General features: G+C 46.3%; 1 protein-coding gene across 1 annotated transcript in view; it reads right to left on the bottom strand.

The window, feature by feature from the left end:
• ESYT2 (extended synaptotagmin 2) overlaps positions 1-16,262 on the bottom strand; it is a 52,111-nt gene that overhangs the window by 19,555 nt on the left and 16,294 nt on the right. The window contains exons 5-12 of the mRNA XM_049785967.1: positions 13,712-13,784; positions 13,419-13,508; positions 7,089-7,144; positions 6,140-6,260; positions 4,563-4,739; positions 2,267-2,349; positions 1,319-1,367; positions 339-428 (exon numbers count right to left, since the gene is read on the bottom strand). Of these exons, the coding sequence (XP_049641924.1) occupies positions 339-428; positions 1,319-1,367; positions 2,267-2,349; positions 4,563-4,739; positions 6,140-6,260; positions 7,089-7,144; positions 13,419-13,508; positions 13,712-13,784 (739 nt within the window). The remainder of the gene's footprint in view (positions 1-338; positions 429-1,318; positions 1,368-2,266; positions 2,350-4,562; positions 4,740-6,139; positions 6,261-7,088; positions 7,145-13,418; positions 13,509-13,711; positions 13,785-16,262) is intronic.

Here is a 16,262-nt window from a genome sequence, read left to right as displayed (position 1 = left end):
GTGTTTCCAGGACATAATGACTATGCCCACAGTTCCTTCTAAGGAGGCTCACATAAATGGGGAGGGACACTGACCACTTATTCTGAATAAGCAGCACTGAAGGAGAGCGTCACTTTCTTCTAGGTGATGAGGCGTGGTTTTGCCACGCCCAATATCACACCCAGGTGGCTCTTGGCATCATTAATAGTAGATGTGCAGGTAACTGTGAAGGGCTCCCAATGAGGAGAGAGCGCCCTGGTCCACTCTGACAGTGGCACTGGGGCCAGTGTGAGTGTGGATAGTTCCGAGCTCTTCATGAGCAGCAGCAGCAGTGAGAGCGAGGAAAGGCCTGTGTGTACCTTGTCGAGTCTGGACGCATCAGCCACCAAGGTCAACCACTCCAGCCGCAGATGTAGCTTCCCTCTGGGAACTTCATCCAGGGTGAACCACTGGAAGGGAAAGGGCCCAGTTCAGCAAACAATCTCCCAAACTCAAGTCCTCAAGTCCCCATGTCCTAAAGTCCCAGAATGAGGAGCTGGCACATACTTCCTGAGGCACACGGATCCATGACCTGGCGTCCGATGGGCAGCCCTGCCTTTGCAGAAACCCTTGAGAAGCTTTATCCCTGGGTGGGAGCTGGTGTTCCCATCCTTAATCTACACACACAGGCCTCTGAAGCCATGGGCAGAGAACCTGAGCAGAACTGAGGGGTGATGCCATTAGATATCCAACAAGCCGAGATGCTGGTTTTAACTGCGACTATAGAGCCCTTAACGAAGCAGGACTGGTGTCTCCACTGAAGACAATAAGGGCAGTACCAGGATGAGCCACACCCTTGGTGCTCTAGGAGGCCTGGGGGCATTTCTGGAACAGAGGCTGACATGCATGGAATGGTAGGCACATGACTCTGCAAGCAGGTCCAACAAGGACTTGGAAAAGGAACTTTACTAACTCAGTCTTTCAGAAGCCACAGTACTGTCCCATTCTGACAATGAACAGTACTGTCTGCAAGGATATGCTATGACAATTTGGTGCTACTGCTAGTACCTTAATGGCCTGTATAAACCCTGTTGTCAGGAGCCTCTGTCCTCACTCATAGGGCAGAACACACCTTCCTAAGGCACTGAGTCTATGTCCTTGGCAGCAGAGCCCGACACAACCAGATTCCATTCTGCGTTTGGTTTCCATTTGGCTGACTGATGGGCTAAGTTCTTAGCACTTGTGGGGCAAGTGGTACTTCCCCACATTAGTCAGGGCCCTCCATGCTGAAAACGGCGCCAACGGATCTCTGGATTTCTCTGTCAAACTCAGGAAACAACACCACACAGAGGGGACTTACTTCATCCAAAAGGCGTTCCTTTTCAACTTCAACCAGGTCAATCATAAGACTAGAGAAGAGACAACACAATGTATCACAACATTCTTGCGATATAAGTAAGTGTAAGCGTCTTCTGTAGGATGGGGTGGGGAATACCGGTCCCTTCCCCCCATTTCAGCTGCCTTGGCCAGTCTTCCAGCCCTATATGGCTCAGGAATGATGGTAAAAATATCCAAATGGTTCCAAGCAGAAAACAGTTTTCTGACCCCTCATCTATGGAAAAGTAGCCCAGGAGCACAGCGGGACTAAATGTGGGCCTCAGGGCTGTGAGCTGCACTCAGCCCAATGAGTGATCTTCTCGCCCCATCATTTTACAGTTCTTTTATTTTATGTTCTTGGACCATACTGAGAGCTATTCCCATCTGTGCAAGGTTAGGCTATGTGATGAAGACGTTCAGCCCGGCTCCCTGTATGCAAGGCCTCTGGCTCAGCTCTTTTAGATTCTCCCTAGCCAAAAGCACTGGACTATGAAGTCATTGCGTAACACTCAGATCATGGTTGATGAGCCAATCTGCTCCTATGTCAGGCCCCCTGAACTTCTTTTTCATAGTAAAATCAGTTAGATAACGAACTTAATTCTTTCCACTGTACTGGAGATGCACTCCAATCAAACAATCTGATTCACTTCTGAATGCAGAGGCATCCTATTAATGACTATATAAATTATAACCAACAAACAGGGATGCTAAACCCACATTGGAAGTGAGGAGTGAGGTTCTGGGGTGCTGGATGGGAGGATTTGCTGCATTCGATGAAGCTCAGCATGACCCAGGTATTTATTTCCAAGATGACCTCTACAAGCCAGTTCAAAATACAGACATGAGGAACCGATGCTGGTCTCTTAAAGCCACATTCACTTGAGGGGTGTCACTGCAGAGTCACCCAGTGCTAATGAAAAGTGCAGCTTACCTTCCCAGAAAGTCGTCTTTGTCTGGGTCTTCATCGAAGAGCTCAATTTCTAACTCCTGTCCTGGATGTTCATAGACTAAAGCCTGCAAAGGAAAGGCCAGCACTCACTTCCCACATTCACTGGCCTGATTGTCAGAGATCAGGAAGCTGGTTGGAAAGACCTCCCGTATTCTCCTCTGGTGGACCTGCCGTAACCTTATGTTCTGACTGCCAGATCATACATACTGAGAGGCAACCACCAATGTGCCATGTGCTTGTTTCAGGCATGCAAATGCCTTGTGATGACGTTCAGATACAAAGCTTGGGAATATCTGACTAGTCTGCTCAGATGTTATCTTTGGGATAAATACTGATCCCAGAGACTGAGAAATCTGGCAAGAGATCAAATGGGGAGGGTAAAAAAATTGGTGCTGAGAAATTGAGTTACTATTTTGAAAAGCAAGTCTGCAGCAAGTTTACACTACTCAGCTATGAGAAAAGATGAGATTTTGCTTTTTGCTGTGATGTAGATGAACTGGAAGGTACCATGGTAAGGAAGTAAGTCAGAAAGGAAAAGACAAATACCAGAGGATCTTACTCATATGCAGAGAACAGAGTAAAGGACCAGACAACAGCTTATAGAAACCAAACCTGATCCATGATCATATGACTAAGATCTGCAGATGCTAAGGGAAGAAGCGAAGTGAGGAATAGTGGACAGTGAGGACAGGTAAAGCCATGGGCTCAAATTTACCATCAACTATGGTACCTTAATAAAGACAAATTTAAAAAACGTTAGAGAAGTGGAAAAGCATGTACTTCTTGGTGTTCTGTAAAAGAAATGGTTTGGATTTTTTTCCTTTGGTTTTTGGGCCAAACCCTGCAGCTTTCAGGGATTACTCTTGGCTCTGCGCACAGCTATTACTCCTGGCAGGCTCAGGGGACATAGTGGATGCCAGGGATCGAACCCGGGTCAGCCACATGCAAGACAAGCACCCTCCCTGCTGTCCTATCACTCTGTTCCCTTACCCTCCCTTTTCTTTAAATTTAATTTTATTGAAACCATTGTGATTTACAAAGTCCTTCATAGTCTGTTGGGTTTCAGACATGCAATAAATCAGGGCCAATCCTACCACCAGTGTTAACCTCTCTCCACTGATGTTCCCCAAGTGCGTCCCATACGAGCCCCCTCCCCCCACCGGGCAGTCTGTCAGGATAACAGGCCCCTTTTAAGTTGAGATGGTTAAAGCTTGGGTCTCTTGATTCCACTGTTACTGCCTTTGGCTTGGATATTGAGTTCTGTCCTTTCTTAACACCAACAATGACCCTAGCCCCCATCCTTTCATATTTGTTTTGCTCCTCCACACAATTTCTTCCCTATCCTTTCTATATTCTGGGGCCAAGGGTGTTTGAGACAATTCCCCCAAGGGTGTTTGAGACAATTCCCATTTAAACCATTGCATTTCTTTCTTTATTTTTGGTTTTTGGGTCACACCCAGTGGCGCTCAGGGGTTACTCCTGGCTCTTCATTCAGAAATCATTGCTGGCAGGCAAGGGGGCCATATGGGATGCCGGGATTCAAACCACGGTCTGTCCTGGATCAACTGTGTGCAACGCAAATGCCCTATCGCTGTGCTATCTCTCCAGTCCCATAAACCATTGCATTTCTTTATGCACTTATTTATTTATTTATTTATTTATTTTTGGTTTTGGGGTCACACCCAGCAGCGCTCAGGGGTTACTCCTGGCTCTACGCTCAGAAATCGCCCCGGCAGGCACGGGGGACCATATGGGATGCCGGGATTCAAATCACCGTCCTTCTGCTTGGAAGGCAGAAGCCTTACCTCCAGGCTATCTCTCTGGCCCCTTTATGCAGTTATTTTAACTTCTCTTTTGTACATTAATGTATTAACAACCAAATAATTAAATAATTTCTATGTGATAAAATTCCGTCAACCACTGTGACAGTTTTATGTAAAACCACAGTGTGGATGAGAACTAGGACAAAAGGTCCAATGAGTGCTAAGAAGGGGAAATGAAACCAGTCAAGCCAGGCCTAGACCAAGGGGTCAGTTTATGCTTTGCACCTCCTGACCTGTATCTGATCACTGGCACTACATGATCCCAAAGCATCTTCAAGGTGGCTCTGGGAGCCCCAGCACTGCAGGCTCTGAACAGCACCTCACCTTTGGCTCCTAGCATTGAACTGCTGGCCTGGTTGGCTGAGTATCCACAGGAGTAACCCCCAGCCCCGAAAAACTTAGAATGACCCCAGTCCTATGAGGAGTACAGGGACTCAGCGCTGCGATTTGCTCACCTCGTACACCTCATTCCACTTGGGACACAAGCTCTCCTTGATGACTTGACTCTGAAAGATCTGGTTGCCGACGCGAAGGATTCCATAGGGGTCTGACTTCCCCTTGACAAGTCCCTTCAGGTAAGTGTCTTTCCCCTGAAGATCCTGAGCTTCCATAAAGTGTATCCTGAGAACACCCTGAAAGAAGAAGGGCGAGGCTCAGGCAACCGCCGCCTTGTTTACATGCGCACATGGAGGAGGGAGGGAGCACAGAGGTGAGCAGAAGGAAGCACTACCCCGGCAATGGTGCTTGAGCAGGGCCCTAGACCTGTGAAGCAGGAGCAGCGTCACCATCAGCCGATGAAGCAGACCCTCAGCCCAGCCCTGAAGGCACTGCAACCCATCTCCAAGTGCTCTTCCAAACACCAACGGGACCTATTTCACATGCTTGATATGGGCACTTGGGAAAATGTTCTACCACTCGGGCCTCTCCTACCAGGGTTATGGGTTGGTACCCTGCCATGCAGTTCTTTCTCCCTGAAATGTCTCACCCATACAGTGAGAAGCACTTCCAATACCCAGGGGTATGGGAGCATCACTAGGTACAGAGTAACTAGAATAACAAAGTTTAGGCCAGAGAGCTCCAAGGGGTTGAGTACATGTCTTGCTTGCTGAAGGTCCCTGCCTTGATCCCTGGCATCCCTTGGGCCCGATACCATGACTACAGTCCCAGGGATCCCCTTGTATCATACCACTGAAGTTGGGCAGTAAGAAGGTCTGCTACGGCCAAGACGAGACTGCTGGAGCAGTGCTGGGGAAGACCCTGTCCCAGTGAAATAACAAGAATGGCTCATGGGCCGAGCACATGCTTCTATAAAGGAGACCTGGGTTTGATCCCCAGCACTACAGGAATCCTTGAAGAGTAATTTCTGTACAGACAGCCAGGGGCAGTATCCAAAACCAAATCAAGTAAACTATCAGAGTCTCGAGAGATAATACAGTGGGTAAGGAGCCTGTCTTGCATGCAGTCAACCCAGGTTCAACCCCCAGCATCCTATGATGGTCCCCTAAGTACCATCAGGAGTTTTTCTGAACACAGAGCCAGGGGTAATCCCTGAGCACCCTGCTGAGTGTGGCCCTACAACAAAAACAAACAATTGCTGAAGAGACTTGAAATGCTCCAATGCTCTATGTGTGCATGTTTTGCAAACTGCAGGGCTGGGTCCGACCCCCCAGCACCTTGTGGTCCCTCTAAGTACCAGCAGGAGTGATTCTTGAGCACAGAGCAAAGAACAGCCCAGTCAGGAATGGACCCAAACCCGAAGCTAACACCGATAATATCAAGAGCATTCCCCGAGCCTACAGTTTACATACACACTGGCCAATCCCATGAGGATAGTGGTAGAACAAAAAACAAGTTGACTCAGTTGATCTGAGTTTGCTGTCAGGAGAGAAGGAAGCAGTGACAACACTTAAGAAAGGGGCCCTTTCTATGCTGTCTTCCCTGCTGGCACCAGTCGAGGGCCTCACACACAAGGCCGCACTCTGCCACTGGGTCCCACCAAGCCCCATATGAGTGAGCCCTGAGATATGCCTACCTTGGGCATGGGAAACCGCAGCCGAGCCATCTGAACTTCACTCACAAGAGGCACAGTGATGCGGTTGGGAAGCACCAAGTAGTTTGATATTATGTCCAAAATGACAGCATCTGATAAACCACTGTTAAAAAGAGCAAACCGACAAATTGACACAACAGCACTTGTTCCTGTCTATATACGCTTCACGACAAAAAGCGCCCAAATGTACCAGGGTCCGATCACAAAAGCAGCAAAGCTTAACTTTGCTTAACCAGCAAAACTCCCTGGTTCATCTTTCAGTCCAGCCTCTCGATGTTTTAGCCTATAGACTGCTGTGGTGATGACCACAGTAGGGTTTATTATTCTAAGAGATATTGTGGCAACATTTCAGGTCCAAATAACATTTCATACATTCTTACATAATTTCAGTATTGATTTAATACTGTATAAAATACATATCAACAAGTTAAATATGAAACACTTGAAGCATTTATAAATTCTATTTCGCTTGTATCACACCGCTTCCAATGGAAAAAAAGTGACAGCATTTTCTCTCTTATCAACACTGTATCCTGGTGATGAATATTGTAATGACTTTTATTTTTGTTTTTCTGGGCCATACCTGCCAATGTTCAGGGTTTACTCCTGGCTCTGTACTTAGAAATAATTCCTGGCAGTTTTTGGAGGAGGCGGGACATATGGGATGCCAGGGATAGAACCTGGGATGGTCACAGGCAAAGCAAGCACCTTAAGTTCTGAACAATCTCTCCATAAAGATTTTGAGACACCAAGTAGCACCTTACATGATGTGGCACAGAGAACTCAGTATTACAAATCAACTTGTAAGGTGAAAATCAGCTGTATTTTCTGGCTGATTGAATTGTAGGTCTCATACATGTGAGGAAACGCTCTGGCCCTTGGCCCTTTCTTCCCAGCTAACAAGCTACACACAGACTCCGAATGCACTTACTTCAGCCCAGGGATATCAAGGAGATTAGTCAGTCCTGTCCAGTTAATTTCCAACAGCTGGTTGAAAAACAAAGCAGAAATGGTAAGTGTCTACATCTTTTCCAGTGAGCCACTCTAGCACACACACCCGGGCTGTACCCTTGAACAGTCTGTCTTAGCACAGGGGGCCATGGAAAGTCCCTTGAACTATTTCTTTTAAAAAAAATATTTTTTTTTGGCCACACCTGGTGACACACAGGGCTTACTCCTGGCTCTGAGCTCAGAAATCGCTCCTTGCTCTGGGGACCATATCGGATGCTGGGGGATTGAACCTCAGTTCATTCTGGGCAGCCACATGCAAGGCAAATGCCCTACTGCTACGCCATCTCTCCAGTGCCTTTTTTTTTTTTTCAAAAGTTGTTCCAATTAATTTGAAAATAAAATGATTAAATTCTGTTTTGTAAGCAGCATGATTACAAACATGTTTGTAGGTGGGTTTCAGGCGACTCAGCAACAGTCTGCATGCAGGGCAGATCGCTCTGCATTTAATGGTATGCTGAAACTAGAGGATGCTCTACATCAGCCTGACATTGATGAAAGAAATGCACAGAATCCAGAGTCTTTAAATACAAGAATCTGATACCAACAATAGCTAAAGTGTGAAAAAGTTTCACTGGGACCTTGAGAATGACTCGAGTTGGACGGACTGGTATGCCTGGAACCCAGAGTCGGTCTTATGCCAATAAACTTCTGGGGTGAGGCCTTTTTGTAATCAGGTCAAGAATTTTTTTCCATTTCCCCATTTTTCTGGCCCTATGCAAACAACGGCGATTGCCACTACCACACCTTTACTATATATTTTTTACTCTTATCCTTTAAGGAAAAAAATTCAACTAACTGAACTTAAAAACAAATAACTGTAGTAGAATGCCTGTCTCGAATACAGGTAGGGGATGGGAAGGGGGGAGGGGGTAATGTTACACTGGTGAAGGGGGGTGTTCTGGTTATGACTGTAACCCAACTATGATCATGTTACTTAAATAAAAAATATATTAAAAAAAAGAAACACATTGAAAAAAATAAAGAATGAATGAAATATGTTTCTTTTTTTTTTTCTTCTTCCCAGTTGGGTCTCACCCAGCTGTGCTCAGGAGTCCTCCTGCAGGGTGCCCAAATCAAACCCTGGTCAGCAACCTGTCATGCAAGTGACTTACCTGTTGTAACATTGCTCTCCAACCCAGAAGATGTTTTACTTTTTGATGTTTGGGCTGTGTCTGGTTGTGCTTAGGGCTTACTCTGGTTCTGTACTCAAGGGTCACTCCTGACTGTGACTGGGGGACCATACAGGATGCCATGGACTGAATCCAGGTTGGCCATATATAAAGCAAAAACCTTTTCACATCTCTCAAACCTTGAGATGTCTCTTTATTGATGATGCTACCAAACACCTCTCAATACAAAACAAAACAAAACAAAACGATGGCAGCTTCTATCCCCAGCAAGAGTTCATCAAATATTCTTTGCTATGTTTTGGGATCGCATCAGTAAGTATTTGAGGCAGTGCTGGGGAATGAACCTGGGCCTCCTGCTGCAAAGTCCACCCACTGAGCTATCCTTCTGGTCAAAAGGTTCTTTTTGTTTTTTTCTCTAGAAGGCAGATTTATTGAGTTAGTAATAGATTAGTTGGAATTGCATCATCATTTGTGAGAAAATATAATATGAATAACCCAGGATGACTTTCTCATCTATTTCTCTTCATGTTTATATACTATTTTGTTACCTAGTTTAACTATTACCTTTACTCTTGCCATATTTTCCTATAGAAAAAGGTTCTTTATATGTTAGCCCAAACCCAATCCATGGGCCAGAGAGACAGGACAGGGAAACTTTTGGACACCTGCTGTGGACATGCTGACCCTAGTTCCATTCAGACACCATATGTGTTCGTTCCCTTAGCCCTGTTAGGAGGGATCCCTAAATAAGAGTCAGGAGTAAGCCCCTGAGTAAACAACATCTCCCTCTATTTCCCCACACACAAAAAGTCAATTCACATGATAATCAAACTGTACTTTCAGCCAATCCATCTGACAGTCATAGATATACTACCTCTATCAATCCACCTGACAGGCACAGTGGTACTATCCGTTAGTCCACCCAACAGTCACAGTGGTACTTTCAATCTACCTGATGGTCACAGTGGTATTTTCAAAGGTTTCATTCAAATCATGGTTCCAATACTTCTATTTTCCAGTTAGTGGAACATCTTCAGTCCAGTCCAGTCTTTTAACATGTGGCTTTTCTGCCCAACTTTATGTTGTTTTTGTTATTGCTCTGGGGATACACCCAGTGATGCATAGGGCTTACTCCTGGCTCTGTAGTCAAGAATTACTTGTGGTGGGGCTGGAGCAATGGTGGAGCAGTAGGGTTGCCTTGCACGCGGCTGACCCAGGATGGACCGTGTTTCGATCTTCCAGCATCCCATATGGTCCCACCAAGCCAGGAGCAATTTCTGAGCACAGAGCCAGGAGTAACACTTGAGAGTCACCTGGTCCTATAGCCTCATGTCTGAGCTACCTGCTACCCACGAAGGTCTTTTCTTGCCGCTCTCAGCAGACTTCATGGGATTTTCTCATGCTTGACCATTAGCAGCAAGGAGAGCCTATGTAGAAATGTCTCAGTCCCCAGGAGGCCTTCACCTGCTCCAGGCTCTGACCTGCTCAGCTCTCTACCAACTGCCTGCAAGAATTGGTTCTTCTGGCTGCCGCCACCTGTCACCTCCACTTTTCCTCAAGGGTAGCTGAGATCTGGCTCATGTTCCCTCATCATCCTCCCTCACACCTGTCTGCCAACCTGCACATGTTCAGTGATTCATGTTTCTTCTCTCTTTTTCCCTTACAATCAATCATTTGCCCACCTGCACAAACTCATACTAACTGATGCTCCCTCATCTCCTCTTTCACACTCATCTGTTCACTCATTCTCCGTCATGCCTGCTCTTTCTCATCTGGTCCACACAGGCCCACTGCTTTACCCTTACACAGGCCCACTGCTTCACCCTTACACACGCGCTTCTTTGCGTTCGCATTCCGTTCTCCCTCTGTCCCTCCTGCCCTGTGAACTCAGCGTGTCTACCGCTCAGGGACAAGCCCTGTGTGTGGCTTCCTTGGGTGGAACCTCCTCTGTTGCACGCAGTCTCCTCCCTCCCTCCCTCCCTCCTTCCTTCCCTCCCTCTTCTTCTTTCCTCCCTCTCTCCCTCCTTCCTTCTTTTCTTTCGTTTTTTTTTTAAGGGGGCCACACCCAGTGACACTCAGGGGTTACTCCTGGCTATGTGCTCAGAAATCGCTCCTGGCTTGGGGGACCATATGGGATGCTGGAGGATCGAACTATGATCCATCCTAGGCTAGCGCTGGCAAGGCAGATGCTTTACCGTTTTGCGCCACCGCTCTGGCCCCTGCACTCAGTTTCTTGGCAAACTCCTATCAGGGTCAGTCTCTCCTTAGTCCACCTACTTCCTTGTCCCCCCAGAACTTGCCCTGAAATGTGAGGGTGTCACCAAATGCTCCCTTGCCATGTTGCAGCTTCGGTTTCTGCTGGTCAGTCACACTCAGTAGTGCTCAGGAACCACTTCTGGCCCCCATGCTCCAGGTCCATTCCAGGGGTGCCAGGGGCTCAGACCAGGCCTGTGAGATGCTCTAAGACATCTCTTTGCAGAATCTTCTTTGGGAGCCTTTTGGCTCTTGCTAAGTTTTCAGCACTGATGCCTCATCGGGCGAGGCAGGTTCTGCTCTCACAAACAAGGAAGTGCAGGCACAGAAGCAAAGAGGTGGATGCAGAGGACAAATATACTCACAGAGGTGTGTGAGAGCCCCCACACACTGCCTTCTGCTCCTTACTCCTAATTCAGCTGTTTTCTTAAATAATTAGAGGATCAGGGCCAGACAGGTGGGACACTAGGGAGGGTGCTTGCCTTGTATGAAGCTGACCCAGGATGGATGCTTGGTATCCCATATTGTCTCCTAAGCTCCACAGAAGTCATCCCTGAACACAGAGCCAGCAGAAAACCTGCGGCACTCACGCTGGGCTTGGTCCAAAATCCAAAAAAAGTAAAAAAGACTGAGATGATCAGAACTAATCTAAATATATGCATCCACAGCAGAAAAATGTCTAAGAGTTTCCTCTCCAGAAAGTACAGTGGGGAGGGCCTAACTTGCCCATGTCAATCTGGGTTTGATCCCCAGCATCCCATACGGCACACCAGCAGTGATTCCTATGAGTTACCCCTAAGCACAAGCTGGATGGGCTCCCCACCAAAACTTAGTTTGCTGAGGGTTTCTGGTATGCTGCCTCTAATCATCTGGACAATGGTAAAAAAAAAACTTCATATTCCTAATTTTAGTACATCCTGCTGTGGGGAAGAGAATTACTTGGCAGTGAGCAGGGAATTCTGTTCTCATAGTTTCCAGTTGAAAGTACTGGCAATTAAAATTCCCTTCTCCCTCCATATATGTTTGGTGACCTTACCCACCATAAAAGGACATAAATGATCCTGAGCATTTTTTGGCTGTTTTGTTTGGTGAGGAATCAGTGCCACAACCTCTGGGTACTTGGGGTTACTCTTAGCTATTGAGTAGGAGGAGAGCTACTTATATGAACTTTAAATATTTTCTAAATCTCCTCATTTTTCACATTTAAATAAAGTTATACTTAACAAAGAGGCTTCTTAATAGCTTTGGGATTTTATCATATTTGTACAGTAAAAAGACATTCAAAGAAAATCCTATGTTTATACAATAAAAACCAAGCAAGAAAAACAAGTTTAGAGGTCACAGAAAAGTGATGACATCTACCAAGCAGTGTCCACGAGGCCTAGGGCCCTTCCAAGTGAGTCTCAGACAACCCAACTGGTGGTTCTACACAAGGGCAGAAGGCGGCAGGGCTGGAGGGAGTGCAGGGAACTCTAGCAGTACCCATGGAACCTGGGTGCTAAAGTGACACTGGGGAATGGGGAGGTTCTGGGGATCAAACAGGAGTTAGCAGTGAGCAAGGCAAGCACTTTACCCTTGTACCCTCTCTGCTACCTTCCTAGGTTTGTTTTGTTTTGTTTTGCCAGGTTTGGCAATGCTTCAGGCTTACCCCTGGCTCTAAGTTCAAGGAAAAGTTCTGGCATGCTTGGGGAACATGTGGGGTGCCAGAGAAAAATTTTTCTGATGTTTAGAAACAGTGCGAGAAAGTATGGCTCACTCATCATAATCAGGACAGCAAAGAGGGCAGGGCAGTGACTCAAAGACCTCTGCACAGGAGAGTCTGAATTCAACCCCCACACAGAGTGGTCCTAGCCAGGAGCAGAACCTAAACACCAATAGGTATGACTCCTCTAAAAAATTACAAATGATAAATACTGAAAAATAAGGCAGCACCTAGGTAGAGGGTAATTCCTAGGCGTTTCGATGGTCAGAGCTGCTGGATCAGAGTGGAGCCAGTGGCACTATGTGGGGTAAATGAAGTTACTTGGACCCTTAGAACAAGAAAGCACGAGTGTGTAATCTGAGCCTGAGGATAAGATAAGCCAGTGCCTCTGCTAGAACTAGTGTCTTGTTTTGTTTTCAGATGTTCTGAAACAAACACATTACTTTTATAATCAGGAAAACAAGTTGTGCATCAAGAGATGAAGCTTGGGCGGACAGTTCAGAGGGTAAGTAAGGCACTTGGCTTGCACGCTGCCCATGTTGGCTTGATCCCAACACCACTTATGATCCCCTTCCACCCCCAGGAGGAAGCCCTAAGCACCATGGGACATGGGTCAGAATGGGGATGCGAGACTGGGAAGATGAGAGAGAGAAACAGAGACAGAAATGAAGAAAGAGAAAGAGGAAGAGGAGAGAGGGATGGAGAGGGAGGAGGGAAAGAGGGAGAAGAGAGAGTAGGAGTAAGAGGAAGAGAGATGGAGGAAGAGAAAGGGGAGAGGGATGAAGAGAAAGAGGGGAAATGGGAAGGGAGAGGAGAGATATGGAGGTAGAGGGAAGGAGACAGGAAGAGAGAAGGAGAGAGATGGAAAGAGAAGGAGGAAGAGGAAGATAAGGGAGAGGGAGAGAGAGATGAGCACTGTGGCATTTGTATCTTCCCAGTGTGGGAAAGGGAGAGCAGAATTGTGCCTATCATGTGCACTTTGACCCTACATCTTTATTCTTTATTGGGAGAAGGGGGCACCCACCCTGTGTTGTGTCCCTTTGGGGCTGCTCCTTATGTGCTGCACGGTGGTCGGGAATCAAACACAGGCCTCTGCACCCTTCCTCTCATCCTGAGCCTGCGCCTGAAGCTACTAGAACCACGAGGACCAAGCCAAGAGACTCACCGGCTTTCTGAGGAAGAAGATGGACAAAGCCCCCACAAGAGGCATGTCTCCGATCAAAGGCTCCATGATCACCCGCATTGTGCCATGAATCTGACATGTGGACAGAAACAGGCAGGTGAGTAAACAGTCAGTCCAACAGTCCCACTGGCATTCCCAATACAAAGGGCCGTGTGGGTTTGGGCTGCTTTCCATGATCTCTGATCCCAGGTGTCATCTATGTGGAAGCTACCACAGAACAACATTAAGGCTTTTGGATTCAACCAAAGTTCAAGCTGAAATCCTTCAAATCTTACCTGTATGCTTTGCACACCAGCTCTACAAAAATACCGCTTGATCTCTAAATCAATCTCACAGTTCCCCACGAAACTAGAAAAGAAGAAAGAGTTGCGTTCATTTTCTCCAAAGCATCTGATTTGTAAACCAATGCCGAGCAGGCGGGACTATGGACTTCAGCAGGGGTCAGATTCCATACAGCCCCTGGACCAGGGAGGTGAGTCCTGCCAGGAACATTTCCTCCCATCAAGGGGAGAGGTAACCTCTGGAGGGAACCTCTGTTGTACAAAGAACTCATGTTGAAATCGTGAAATGGAAATTCCTATTGCACAGCCCATTCTCCCTTCCAGGGCTCGTCCCTCAAAGGTCAGGAAGGTCTCAGGCATCAATTTTGTTCATTGACTACTGACCTGGTGTGATGCTGAACTGACAGAAGACTGTCTATAAACATGAAGGCTCAGCAATATAATGTCAGAACACTATGATCTGAGCCATTCTCAGCTCCATGAAAGCCCCGGGAAACCTGTTGCAAGACCATCTGGAAGCTCTTCACATCCTAACACCAGACTACTTTATTTCCTATGACCTTACATTTTGTTTCTCTCTTTCTTTCTCTATTTTAGAGTCAGAAAACCAACAAGGGGCCTCACACATGTCAAGTCCTGGCTCTACCAGCTAAGGCCCTGCTCCACCCTGACACTCTGTGACACACAGAATTGTGTTGGAACTTCATGATATCGTCGCGCTGAGAGTGCACAGAATTGCAAATGGGTCCGCATGCATAATAACATGTTCTGCTCCTCTGGACTCTTTATAGAGTTTTCTGCAGATGAGATCAGATTGTCTCTGAAACAGTTTTCTTTATTTTCAGATGGGAAACTTTTTCTTTCCCTTTTTTTGCCTCACTGCAATGGCAATAACTCCACATGCCACATGAACAGATGTTTCGTGCAGGGACCTTGCTCTGCTACTGATCTTGAAGGAGAAGCTTTGGACCCTTTTCACCTTTGGACCAACGATGATGGTGGCCATGATGGTTTCATGCTTGCCTTTTATTAAGAGCAGTTGCTTCTGCTCCCTGATCAGTGAGGGCTATGAGGAGTGTTACGTTTTGCCCAATGTTTTTCTGATGTGCATGAAGATGACCATGGGCTGATTTCTTCATTCTGCTGTGTTGAACACGTTTTTTCATCCTTCAATTTGCAAGTACCTGTGTATTAGTCCAAGGGTTCAGGAAGAGAGAACAAGGAAAAGGCATAACAAGACAGAAAACAGGACCTTGAAGGCTGAAGGCTGACTCTGATGTGGCCCCACTGAGGCAGGCTCTTCTGAGGTTCCTCTGTTCTACCCAGGAGATAATCCTTCCAGACAAGCCCAGAAGAAGCTGGTCCCAGTGCCCGTGGACCCTTTGACTGACATGTCTGAGGGTGAGACAGCCCTGTGAGATGAACCTGACCACATGATCCAAGGACGTCCTTCTCCCCATGTTGGTTCTGGAGTCTGAGCAGTAACTAGTGAACTGATCAACAGTTGGCATTCTCATTCTATGAGGCTTTTAGACCCCGGGCTCCACACTTCATTCTGTCTTCTTCTTCTTTTTTTTTTTTTTTTGGCTTTTGGGCCACATCCGGTGATGCTCAAGGATACTACTGGCTATGAGCTCAGAAATTGCTCCTGGCTTGGGGGACCATATGGGACCCCGGGGGATCGAACTGCAGTTAGGCTAGTGCACACAAGGCAGACACCTTACACCACCGCTCCAGCCCCATGTCTTACTTTCTTTTTTTTTTTTTTTTCTTTTGGTTTTTGGGCCACACCCGGCATTGCTCAGGGGTTACTCCATGCTCTATGCTCAGAAATCGCTCCTGGCTGGCTCAGGGGACCGTATGGGATGCCCGGATTTGACCCACTGAACTTCTGATTGCAAGGCAAAAGCCTTACCACCATGCTATCTCTCCGGCCCCAAACAATTATAATTTTTAAGTCTAGAAATTAAGTGATTATGGTAATGATCATGGTAAGAGGAGTCCACACCATAAAATATTGCTTAGTGGGTCTTAAAGCATCCAGGTTCCTTTCCTAAAAGCAATCTAAAATCATGAGCATTATGGAGTAATAGTAAACTATCTATAACTGAAAACAGATTACATTAGAATATTCAATGAATGAGTTCTGTAACAGTTCATGGCATGCAGCTGCATATTTTATTACTACCTATGGATATAAACATTAGATTATGTTAGCAAGCATAATCAAGTAGAAATGAACAGATTAGAATTTTTGTTGTGACATTATCATAATAAGCCCTGTCTTCTGAGTCTAATATAGTACAGCATTGCGATGTGGAATTGGGGTGACCAACCTATATCTCCAAGCACTACTGTGGGCAAAAAGATCAAGGAGTTATTATAGACATAGTAAAATTAAGACATTTTAACTACTTATAGCAAGCACTATATGGGAGTCCCTGGCTTCTAAATGCATTCTGTACCCATTTTTGTGGATAAAAGCATTAGAACATTATTATAGACATATGTAAAGAGCAGTTGATTGGACACCTGCTCAATCAAA

This window comes from Suncus etruscus, chromosome 13 (assembly GCF_024139225.1).
Source record: "Suncus etruscus isolate mSunEtr1 chromosome 13, mSunEtr1.pri.cur, whole genome shotgun sequence".
NCBI classification, from domain to species: domain Eukaryota; kingdom Metazoa; phylum Chordata; class Mammalia; order Eulipotyphla; family Soricidae; genus Suncus; species Suncus etruscus.
Note: the sequence above shows the minus strand (reverse complement) of the source record. Positions and strands in the feature narration are given on the sequence as shown.